This window comes from Bufo gargarizans, chromosome 6 (genome assembly GCF_014858855.1).
Source record: "Bufo gargarizans isolate SCDJY-AF-19 chromosome 6, ASM1485885v1, whole genome shotgun sequence".
Lineage (NCBI taxonomy): Eukaryota > Metazoa > Chordata > Amphibia > Anura > Bufonidae > Bufo > Bufo gargarizans.
In genome coordinates this window covers 328,831,887-328,844,702 of record NC_058085.1, presented here as the reverse complement: position 1 = coordinate 328,844,702, position 12,816 = coordinate 328,831,887, and the positions used below count along the sequence as shown (strand labels likewise).

General features: G+C 46.8%; 1 protein-coding gene across 1 annotated transcript in view; it reads right to left on the bottom strand.

Moving 5' to 3' along the window:
• Window positions 1-240: 240 nt before the first annotated feature.
• KAZALD1 (Kazal type serine peptidase inhibitor domain 1) overlaps window positions 241-12,816 on the bottom strand; it is a 59,257-nt gene continuing 46,681 nt past the window's right edge. The window contains exon 5 of the mRNA XM_044299370.1: window positions 241-667. Within this exon, the coding sequence (XP_044155305.1) occupies window positions 576-667 (92 nt within the window). The 3' untranslated portion in view covers window positions 241-575. The remainder of the gene's footprint in view (window positions 668-12,816) is intronic.

Here is a 12,816-nt window from a genome sequence, read left to right as displayed (position 1 = left end):
TTTCATTTGGCTGGCCAAACCAGCCTTGGTCTGACATAGCTCATAGAGCTTATAAAGTGCTTCATACTCTTTCATATTGCACTGAGCTATAATTTTTTCTACAATTGCACTTCAAACTACTGAATGAAGTCTGTTTCAGAAATGATGGGTTGCATATACAGTCACACTATGGATCAGATCAGTTTCCACATCTATTGCCAAAAATACAAATTGCACAAACACTGTGGTTTAGGCTGAGCAGTTGGCTGTAAATAATATATAATGGTCATTACAAACAATATATCGACATAGACAATAAAAAAGTTTCATTTCTTCTCGTAATCTGTATGTACAAATTGCAGATAAAAAGTGTCCATTCCATTTTCATTATATAAAAAAAAATCATTTTAATACTGAAAAAAATTAAACTGTCTTCAAAAATCTTATGAGGAATAACAGTATTCTACAAAATCTTTCAAGGGTGGGTTGAGAAACGTAAAGTGCTTTCAGTTTGTCCCTTGTCACATCAAACATGGATTCCTTCTCTCGTAAGGATGGGATTTCTCGTTCATAGTAGATTACTGTGTCTATGGTACTTAGTAATAATCCGAATCCTCACCGTCAGCATCTTCTTCTTGTAACTGGTTTCGTAATTTTGGCAGAGTCAGTCCAGTCATGTTCAGTTGATCTAAAGAATTGAAAAAGCAGATGCTGCACTTTAATAAATGTGGAATATTTTTTTTTTGTTCCTAAACCAAAGGGTACTCAGTCTTAAAAAAAAACAACTCATAAATACACAATGGGGTGTGAGGTATGTTTTGCTTCAAAACCAAAATGTACTAAGGTTATGGCCACACGGTCAGGTTTCCTGATGCAGTTTTGGAAGCCAAAATCAGGAGTGGATCATTAAAGGAGAGAAAGTATACTTCTCTCATTTTTGCATTCATCCCTGGTTTTGGCTTCCAAAACTGTGTCAGGAAACCTGACCGTGTGGCTGTACCTTAAGGGCTCATGCCCATGACCGTTGTGCCGCCGTGGCTGTATTGCGGCCTATATACGGCAGGTCTGCAATACACGGGGTACCGGCCGTGTGCATTCCGCATCACGGATGGGAACCCATTCACTTGAATGGGTCCGCAAATCCGGAGATGCGGTGCTGAACGGAACCAAGAAACGGAAGCACCACGTGGAGTGCTTCCGTGGGGTTCCGTGCTTCCGTTCCGCAAAAAAGTAGTGCATGCACTACCTTATTGCAGTACGGACTGTCGGATGCGGATCCTTGTTTCATCCGCTCTTCTCTGTTGGTGTCCTTCAAGGTTCTGTTGTTCTGTTCTAGAACCCCTGCTTTTCGTATTCTACACCTTTCGCCTGGGACAACTCATAGAGTCCCATGGATTTCAGTATCCCTTTTATGCTGACAATAGGCAAACTTACCTCTCTGGTCCAGATATCACCACCATATTATCCAGAATCCCACAATGCCTATCTTCTATATCCTCCATCTTTTTCTCTATCTTTTTAAAACGTAACATGGATAAAACTGAATTTATCATCTTTCCCTATCTCACTCAGCCCCCCCCCAACTGACCTATCAGGATAAATGGCTGCACACTCTCCTCGGTCAACCAAGTCCACTGCCTTGAAGTAATCTTTTATTCTGCCCTGTCCTTCAAATAGCATATCCAAGCCCTTTCCAGCTCCTGCTGCCTCCAACTCAAAAATATATCTTGCATCTGCGCATTCCTCAGTCAGGAATCTGCAAAAGTGCATGTAACTGCCCCGGTTATCTCCCACCTAGAATACTGTAACATCCTCCTATGTGGCCTTCCATCAAGCACCGCTCCTCCCCTCCATTTTATCCTCAACTCTGCTGCCTGACTTATCCACCTCTCCCCTTGTTACTCCTCTGCCATCTGCCAATCCCTTCACTGGCTCCCCATTGCCCAGCGAATTCAGTTTAAAAAACTCTGGAACTCTCTACCCCAACATATCAGACTCTCACCTACTATGGAAACCTTCAAAAGAAACCTCAAAACCCACCACTTCAGACAAGCCTACAACCTACAGTGACTCTGCTGCTGCTATACCCCTATGACCAGTTTTACCCTCACCTAGTCCTTCCCCCATACCTTACAGATTGTAAGCCCTGGTGGGCAGGGTTCTCTCTTCTTCTATACCAGTTTGTAATTTATCATTCTCCCAAGACAGTTTCCTGGCATAGAAATTCCAAACCTTGTGTTTGTGAATTTTTAAATGCCATTGCACCTAAAGCTAGGAGCCAGAGGGGGTTCGGTGTTGCCCTTGCCACCTTTCCAAAAAGAGGGTGTGGAGGGGGGTGTTGTGGCAGGACCAGAAATCTGATTTCTTTTATGACAGAAATCTGCAGCAGCTCCGAAATGCAGTAGATTTCCGTCTAGCCTAATGGACTGCCAGAAGAGGTGTCTAATTTATGATGACGGGTACAGCGCAGGGGATATCAGAGACTGGTCTAAAACACCGGTCTATGATAAATTCCCACCCTAGAGTTTAATGGAGGAAATTTTATCCATTTTCTGTCTATTTACACAATGTGTTGTTTTGTCTTATGAAGGAAAGCACATTTCAAATCACATACATTTTACCCCAATTTGATTACTACAGTTGCAGATTTTTCAATGTTAAAGCCATCTGTCATGAGACGCAGGAACATTTAACACGTGTTAGAGGTTCCCACCAGCAAAAACAACCTGGCATACAACTGAATTGGACATTTTAGAACAAAGGCATACACAGATATCAGGGCCAAGAGCAAAACTTAGGAAGGTCCCCTGTTCGTTTCTTGTGGGCATACTATTTTTGGTAATGTGTACAATAATAATAATAAATAATACATTTAAAAACGAAAGTCACACATCCACCTACTTTACCCAACTTATATGTCAGAAAAAGTGTAACAAGTGCTTTCTAAATATGGCTCAGTGTAAACATTTATACAACTGGAAAAAATACATTCATAAATCTCTTTATAACTATAAATTCAGTGATTCTCCTCACATAGTTTACATGCAGCCACCACTAGAGGGAGTTTAGTGCATAGGAAATTATACAGTGATCATTGAACTCAAAGGAACTGTAAACATCTCTGTACACTGAGCTCCCCTGAGTTGTTGGGTTCAGGGAAATTCTGATGTTTTATTGTATGTTGGGAAGCAGAAAAAAGAGTTCAGCACGCAGTGAAGCGGACTACCTCCAAGGTAAGCATGCCATTGTTTGAGAAGCCTATTAAAGGGGTTGTCGGCTTTTTTTATATTGATGACCTATCCTCAGGATAGGTCATCAATATTAGATCAGTGGGGGTTTGACTTCCAGCAACATGCCGATCAGCTGTTTGAAGAGAAAGCAGTGCTCATATAAGCCCTGTGTTCTCTTCTTTTTTCACCTGTTCGTCGTAGCAACTATAGAGGGGAGCAGGTGTAATTACAACCAGCGTTGGACTGAAGTGCCTTGGACCCACCAGATGAAACGATTCTAAGGGCCCAACCTCTGTGTATATAGGACCCTACAGGCCCTGTTTTATTATAGGACCATTATTGTCAGAGTTTGAGCCCAGCAGAGGACCCTCTGAAAGCCAGTACTCTAGCAAGCCATTCTGACCTTGATTACAACTAAGCAATCCAATTCACTTCAATAGGACGGCTCCTTCCTTTACACTTGAATATAAAGGAGCCATCGCATTGAAGTGAAAGGGATGGCCTAGTTGTATTTACACATGCTCACCACTGCAGGTACACTGCTTATACAAGCACTGCGGTCTCTTCAAATGGCTGATTCCTCGGGGGTGCCGGTAGTTGGACCCCCACGATCTGATGCAGATGACCTATTCTGAGGATAGATCATCAATATAAAAAAGCAGACAACCCCTTTAACAGATGCTTTATGACAGCTTTTCTCAGCCAATCAGCTTACTCAGTAGTGTTCTCTAGTAGTGTTGAGCGAATACGAACTGTAAAGTTCGGGTCCATACCGAACTTTGCGAGTTCAGGTACCCGGCCCCGAACCCGAACTTTGCCAGTAAAGTTCGGGTTTTTGAGTTCGGTACAGGGCAGCCAATCAACAAGCTTTTAAGCTGTGGGAACTTAGAAGCCATCACAGCCATGTCTAGTAATGGCATGGCTGTGATTGGCCGGTGCATCATGTGACCCAGCCTCTATACAAGCTGGATCATGTGTAGCCCCGCCCATCAGCTCTGAGTAGTGCAGGGACAGGAAGCAGGCAGCTGAAGCGAGGGAGAGTGTTAGGAATCTGGCTATTTGTTTTGTGGGTGACCTATAATGATTTTTTGTGGGTGCAATACACCATTTTTGTACCCCTGACACAAAAATATAATAGTTAATCTGACTGTTAGTTCGGCCTGTGACATATACCCATTTTTGGTGTGAGATACGCGTACACTGCATATGTGACAGGGAAATGTATTTATTTAATCTGTCTGTTAGTTCGGTGGGTGACATATTCCCATTTTTGGTGTGAGATACACCTGCACTACATACGTGACAGGGAAATTAATATAGTTAATCTGTCTGTTAGTTCGGTGGGTGACCTCAAAGAATGAGGAGAGCATCAAATAAGGGACGTGGCCCTGGTCATAGTGCTGCTGGTGGAGCTCCTGTTGCAGGGAGAGGACGTGGTCGATCTGGTCGATCGTGTCAGCTACACGCCCAAATGAAACACCTTCCTCAGGTGCACTTAGGCGACAGGACGTTCAGCGTCATTTTGTAGGCCCGAATACCGGAGTACGAATGGTGAGGCCAGAACAAGTAGAGGCGGTAGTAGATTGGATGGCTGACAGTGCCTCCAGTTCCTTCACATTGTCTCCCACCTGGTCCCCTGCTGGAAGCGCGGAGTTGACACCTGCAGCCCATGTTCATGTCTTTCACTTCACCCCCTTGCAAATCAGCCAAGCAGTGTGAGCTATGTCATGCAGCAGTCTCTTATGCTTTTTGATGACTCTGCTGGCGGGGTTTCCGTGGGTCATCAACCTAGTCCTGCCCCAGAAGTGGAAGTGGCACTGATGCCCAACCACTTATGTTTCAGGATGTGGACATGGTAAGACCACCGCAGCACGTCTCTGATGATGATGACGAAACACAGGTGCCAACTGCTGTGGCTTTCTGCCATGTGCAGACTAGCAAGGAGGGCAGCGGTGAAGAGTGGGTGTAAGATGATGTTGAGAATGATGAGGCCCTAGACCCCACATGGAATCAAGGTCATGCGAGTGATGTGTGCAGTTCAGAGGAAGAGGTGGTCGTCACACAGCACCAGCAGCACAGCAAAAGAGGGAGCAGGGTGCAAAAACGGAGCGGCCGTCCCCTAGCCAGTATTCCTGCTACTGCCCACCGCACCCAGGGACTGAGCACACCAAAGCCAGCTCCAAAAAGTTCCCTGGCGTGGTCGTTCTTCAATGTGCTGATAACAAGACGCGAGTGGTTTGCAAGCTGTGCAATCAGAGCCTGAAGCGAGGCATAAATGTTCTAAACCTGAGCACCACCCCGCAAACAGAGGATGTGGCAGCAACACCACCGTCACCCAGCATGTCCACACTGTCCCATGGAAGCGTTCAGCTGTCCATCCCCCAATCACTGGAGAGAAAGAGGAAGTACCCCCCTACCCACCCGCGATCCCTGGCCCTGAATGCCAGCATTTTGAACATTTCAAAATTCCTGGCCTTTTTAAATGCTGTCATTCCGTCTGGTGGAGACAGAAACTTTTAAAAACCTTATGGTGGTGGCTGTCCCACCGTACATAGTTCCCCGTTTTCCAGGCGACCCATCCTTGCCCTGCACAGCCAAATGGCGGACAAAATCAGGTGTGCACTGCGCAACGCCATCTGTGGTAAGGTTCACATAACTACCGATACGTAGTCCAGTAATTACGGGCAGGGACGTTATATCTCCCCAACAGCACACTGGGTAAATGCAGTGGTGGCTGGGCTTGAGGCGGATAGCAGTTTGGCGCATGTCCTACCGCCACCGAGGATTGCAGGACATTTCTCGTTGCCTCCTGTTACCTCCTGCTCCGCTTCCTCCTCTACCGCCTTGTCATCCGGTCAGCATAACACCTTCACCACCAACTTCAGCACAGACCTGGGGAACGACAGTGCAGTAGCTGTGGACGGGCATGGAACAATAGACCGATGAGTGGTTGGTGCCAGTGAGCGTCAAGCCTGGCCTGGTGGTGTGTGATAACGGGCGAAATATCGTAGGAGCTCTGAGGCTAGCCGGTTTGAAGCACATCCCTTGCCTGGTGCATGTGCTGAATTTAGTGGTGCAGAGGTTCCTGAAAAATTACCCCAATATGTCAGAGCTGCTGCAGAAAGTGCGGGCCGTCTGTGCCAGCTTTCGGCGTTCTTACCCTGCAGCTGCTTGCCTGTCTGAGCTGCAGTGTAACTTCGGCTTTCCCGCTCACCGCCTAGGGGGGTACAGAGGACACAGACAATACACCTCCTCTCACAGCGGACAGCTTGTCATTGCCTCTGGGCAGCCTGGCACATGGGGGCGTCTACATGCTGTGGTGCCTGCGCAATGACCGCCGAGTTGCCCACATTCTAACCAGTGGTGATTACTGGGTGGCCACCCTGCTAGATCCCCGCTACAAGGACAACTTGCTGTCTTTAATTTCGTCACTGGAGCGTGATTGTAAGATGCACGAGTACAAGCGCACGCTGGTAGACGCACTGCAGATGGCATTCACATCTGATAGCGGGGGCTCAGTGGAAGCACAAGGCGAAGGCAGAGGAGGAGGAGGAAGAAGTTGTCAACGCAGCTGGGGCACTGCCAGCACCTCAGAAGGCAGGGTTAGCATGGCCGAAATGTGGAAAAGCTTTGTCAGCACGCCACAACAACCAGCACCACCAGCTGATACAGAACGTCTTAGCAGAAGGCAGCATTTAAGCAACATGGTAGAGCAGTATGTGTGCACACGCCTACACATACTGAATGATGGTTCTGCCCCCTTCAACTTCTGGGTCTCCAAATTGGGCACATGGCCCGAGCTTGCCCTTTACGCCTTGGAGGTGCTGGCCTGCCCTGCATCCAGTGTATTGTCCAAACGTGTGATTAGCACGGCAGGGGGCGTCATCACAGACAAGCGCAGCCGCCTGTCCACAGCCAATGTGGACAAGCTCACGATCATTAAAATGAACCAGGCATGGATCCAACAGGACTTGTCCGTACCTTGAGCTGAGCAGACATGTATACCGGCCGCACCCAGGCATTGTCATACTCCAGCGTACTTTCTTTTTGCATTCTCTTTTCTATGTCCCAATGTTTTGGGGGCTACCTCCTCCTCCTCCACCCGCTTCCACCTACACCGCCTCCTCAACCTCCTACTCCACTTTGATCTCCGCCTTCTAGTTCAAGATTATTATATTTTTTTTTTCTATTCTCTGTTATTTTAAGTCATTTCCCTATCCACATTTGTTTGCAGGGCAATTGTCCTGCTCTTACTCCATTTTGCTTCCTTTTGCAGCCCTCTGGCCCTTACTACGACTATTTTGCAGCCATTTTAGTGCACCAAAGTTCAGGTCCCAAATGACTTCAATGGGATTCGAGTTCGGGTCCCTGAACATTCACGGGTCCGCTCATCCCTATTCTCTAGTAATTGTTGGGTCACAGCTAGCAAACGCCATGTTATGCCTCATTCACACGTCAGTGTTTGGTCAGTGATTTCCATCAGTGATTTTGAGCCAAAACCAGATGCAGCTCTGAACACAGAACAGGTGCAGATCTTTCCCTTACCCTGGGTTCACACCTGAGCGTTTTACAGCGCGTTCAAACGCGCTGTAAAACGCTCAAGACATGAAATCCAATGCTTCCCTATGGGAATGGTTCACACCTGGGCGTTTTACAGCGCGTACGAACGCGCTGTAAAACGCCCGACGCTCAAACAAGTACTTGAGCTTCTTTGGGGCGTTTTGACGCGCGTTTGTGGCCATAGGACACTGCAGTCAATGACACAAACGCGCGTTCACTATTACAAAAACGCGCGTCAAAAACGCGCGTTTGACGCGCGTTTGGGAAACGCTCAGGTGTGAACCCAGGGTTATGCCTCATGTCTGTGGAGGCTCTAATCCTGGTTTGGCTCACAATCACTGCCGGAAATCACTGACCAAAACACTGACGTGTGAATGAGGCTTTACTGTTTATGAGTATCTTCTATGTCCTAGTAAAAGAGCTATATCTATTGATTACTGTTTGCCTTGTTGCTGTTTAATGTGACTGTATCTAGAACATGCCAGCTTTGCAGCGTTTATGGTTATGCGTGCTATTACATCTCCCAGCAATACAATGTGCCATGTAACTTGAACCCATGATGATATCAGTAGATTTGGCTTTCGATACCATCTCTATGCTGACGAAACCCAACTATACACTTCATCCCCTGACATCACCTCTGCTTTACTCCAAAACACCAGTAATTGTCTGGCAGCTGTATCTAACATCATGTCCTCTCTGTATCTAAAACTGAACCTCTCAAAAACTGAGCTTCTTGTCTTTCCCCCATCTACTAACTCACCTAAACTTGATATTTAAATTTCGGTCTGCAGCACTATCATAACTCCGGTGCAACATGCCCGCTGTCTTGGGGCCACATTTGACTCTGATCTTTCCTTTGTTCCCCATATTCAATCACTTACACTCTCTTTTCATCTGCACCTCAAGAATATCGCCAGAATCCGCCCTTTTCCTACGGTGGAAACGGCAAAAACTCTTGTTGTTGCCTTGATTCATTCTCGTCTTGACTACTGCAACGCATTACTAATCGGTCTCCCTCTACCTAAACTCTTCCCCTTTCAGTCTGTTCTAAATGCTGCAGCCAGGATCATCTATCCTTTCAACCGCTACACTGAGGCTACTACTCTGTGCCAGTCACTTCACTGGTTGCCCATCCACCACAGAATACAGTTCAAACTCACCCTCACCCACAAAGCTCTCCACAGTGCTGCACCTCCATACATCTCCTCCCTCATCTCCATCTACCACCCAACTCGTGCTCTCCGTTCTGTTAGCGACCTAAGATTAATAACCTCCATAATTCGTACCTCTCACTCCCGTCTTCAAGCCTTTTCTCGAGCTGCACCCACTCTATTCTGCCCCGAAATACTAGGTCAATTCACAACTTCTCCACTTTCAAACATGCCTTAAAAACACATCTTTTCAGGCAGGCTTATCAAGCTACCTAAAATGACTTTTCCAAGACTAAACATTTCCCCCACCAACTCCTCTGGCCTAAACTCGATCCTCTAGTAGTCCCAAACCCGAAGCAGATCGGCCGGCACCACACCTGTCAGTTCAATAATGGCTTAAATCCTACTTATCACAATCAACTACCTTACAGTGGGATGCGAAAGTTTGGGCAACCTTGTTAATCGTCATTATTTTCCTGTATAAATCGTTGGTTGTTACGATAAAAAATGTCAGTTAAATATATCATATAAGAGACACACACAGTGATATTTGAGAAGTGAAATGAAGTTTATTGGGTTTACAGAAAGTGTGCTATAATTGTTTAAACAAAATTAGGCAGGTGCATAAATTTGGGCACCACAAAAAAGAAATAAAATCAATATTTAGTAGATCCTCCTTTTGCAGAAATTACAGCCTCTAAACGCTCCCTGTAGGTTCCAATGAGAGTCTGGATTCTGGTTGAAGGTATTTTGGACCATTCCTCTTTACAAAACATCTTTAGTTCATTCAGGTTTGATGGCTTCCGAGCATGGACAGCTCTCTTTAAAGGGATTCTGTCACCTCCCCTCAGCCAAAAAACGATTTAAAAGCAGCCATGCAGCACAGCTTACCTGGATTAAGCTGTGCTCTTTTATCTTGAAATCCGTCCAGCAGTTACTGCAAAAAACGACTTTGATCGATAAGGAAATGTGTCCTGAAGGTGCCCAGAGGGGCGTTTTTTTCTTCTTAGTGAGCCCAGTACCGCCCCTCTTTCAGTGCCCAGCCCGCCTTCCTTGTACTTTCTAACCGCCGCCTCCAGCCTGCCACAGCCTCCCCTCCCTCTCCTCCCCCTCCCTCACGCCGAACGAAGTCTCGCACAGGCGCAGTACCCACTGAGGGCTGCGCCTGTGCGATCATCAGGAGACTGAGGGCGGCAGCTTCATCTTCGTCACTGGGCATGCGCCGAGCCCAGTGACGTCCGATGTTAGCTCTTTCCCTCAGTCAGCCTGGTAGGAAGCGCAGAGGATTGCCGATCGGCTGCTGCACCCTGCGCTTTCTCCAGTCTGCCTGCCACAGTGAAGACGGCCAGCGATTTCTTTCCCCACCCTCCCTTCAGGAAAGAAATAAGTATTTGTTGGGGCGAATTAGGTATTATTATATTAAGTAAAGCTTTACTGAATTTATACATTTTCACTGAGCAAAAACAAATACTTATTTCTTTCCTGAAGGGAGGGTGGGGAAAGAAATCGCTGGCCGTCTTCACTGTGGCAGGCAGACTGGAGAAAGCGCAGGGTGCAGCAGCCGATCGGCAATCCTCTGCGCTTCCTACAAGACTGACTGAGGGAAAGAGCTAACATCGGACGTCACTGGGCTCGGCGCATGCCCAGTGACGAAGATGAAGCTGCCGCCCTCAGTCTCCTGATGATCGCACAGGCGCAGCCCTCAGTGGGTACTGCGCCTGTGCGAGACTTCGTTCGGCGTGAGGGAGGGGGAGGAGAGGGAGGGGAGGCTGTGGCAGGCTGGGGGCGGCGGTTAGAAAGTACAAGGAAGGCGGGCTGGGCACTGAAAGAGGGGCGGTACTGGGCTCACTAAGAAGAAAAAAACGCCCCTCTGGGCACCTTCAGGACACATTTCCTTATCGATCAAAGTCGTTTTTTGCAGTAACTGCTGGACGGATTTCAAGATAAAAGAGCACAGCTTAATCCAGGTAAGCTGTGCTGCATGGCTGCTTTTAAATCGTTTTTTGGCTGAGGGGAGGTGACAGAATCCCTTTAAGTCACACCACAGATTTTCAATTATATTCAGGTCTGGGGACTGAGATGGCCATTCCAGAACCTTGTACTTGTACCTTGTACTTGTTCCTCTGCATAAATGCCGTAGTGGATTTTGAGCAGTGTTTAGGGTCGTTGTCTTGTTGAAAGATCCAGCCCCGGCGCAGCTTCAGCTTTGTCACTGATTCCTGGACATTGGTCTCCAGAATCTGCGGATACTGAGTGGAATCCATGTGTCCCTCAACTTTGACAAGATTTCCCATCCCTGCACTGGCCACACAGCCCCACAGCATGATGGAACCACCACCATATTTTACTGTAGGTAGCATTTTCTTGGAATGGTGTGTTCTTTTTCCTCCATGCATAACGCCCCTTGTTATGGCCAAATAACTCAATTTTGGTTTCATCAGTCCACAGCACCTTATTCCAAAATAAAGCTGGCTTGTCCAAATGTGCTTTAGCCCACCTCAAGCGGAGAAAAGGCTTCCTCTGCATCACTCTCGCATACAGCATCTCCTTGTGTAAAGTGCGCCGAATGGTTGAACGATGCACAGTGACTCCATCTGCAGCAAGATGATGTTGTAGGTCTTTGGTGCTGGTCTGTGACTCTGACTGATCTCACTATTCGTCGCTTCTGTCTATCCGAGATTTTTCTCGGTCTGCCACTTCGAGCCTTAACTTGAACTGAGCCTGTGGTCTTCCATTTCCTCAATATGTTCCTAACCGTGGAAACAGACAGCTGAAATCTCTGAGACAGCTTTCTGTATGCTTCCCCTAAACCATGATGGTGAACAATCTTTGTCTTCAGGTCATTTGAGAGTTGTTTTGAGACCCCCATGTTGCTACTCTTCAGAACAAATTAAAAGAGGAGGGAAACTTACAATTGACCCCCTTAAATACTCTTTCTCATAATTGGATTCACCTGTGTGTGTAGGTCAGGGGTCACGGATCTTACCAAGCCAATTTGAGTTCCAATAATTAGTTCTAAAGATTTTGGAATCAATAAAATGAGAACAGTGCCCAAATGTATGCACCTGCCTAATTTTGTTTAAACAATTATAGCACACTTTCTGTAAATCCAATAAACTTAATTTCACTTCTCAAATATCACTGTGTGTGTCTCCTATATGATATATTTAACTGACATTTTTTATCGTAACAACCAACGATTTATACAGAAAAATCATGACGATTAACAAGGTTGCCCAAACTTTCGCATCCCACTGTATGTATCACCCCCAATTCCTCATAGTTTGTAAGCTCTTGCAAGCAGGGCCCTGACTCCTAGTGTTTCAGTTGTATATTATCCAGTTATTTTTGTTTTGTATATGAACCCTATGAACTTGTAAAGCGCTGCGGAATATGGTGGCGCTATATAAATAAAATGTACTAGGGCTGCAACGATTAATCGATGTAATCGATTATATTCGATAACTGGATTCGTTGTCGACGAATCCAGTTATCGAATAATCGCCGATTCGTTGCTATGCGGGCGGGCGGGCGGTCGCTGCATCTTTACTTTACCTTTTTACTATGACGCTCCTGTAACAGCCAGGCAGAGCGGACGGCGGCGTAACGTCACTCACTCACGTGACGCGCCTGCTCCGCCTCCTTCATTCATGAGGTGGGCGGAGCAGGTGCGTCACGTGAGTGAGTGACGTTGCGCCGCCGTCCGCTCTGCCTGGCTGTTACAGGAGCGTCATTGTAAAAAGGTAAAATAAAGATGCAGTGATTAGTCCGACTTATAAGCATCGGGGCCGGGGCTGTTATGGGGAGGGGGGTCTGTGTATATCACTGCTATGGGGAGGGGGGAGGATCTGTCTATGGCACTGCTATGGGGAGGGGGGGTCTGTGTATAGCAC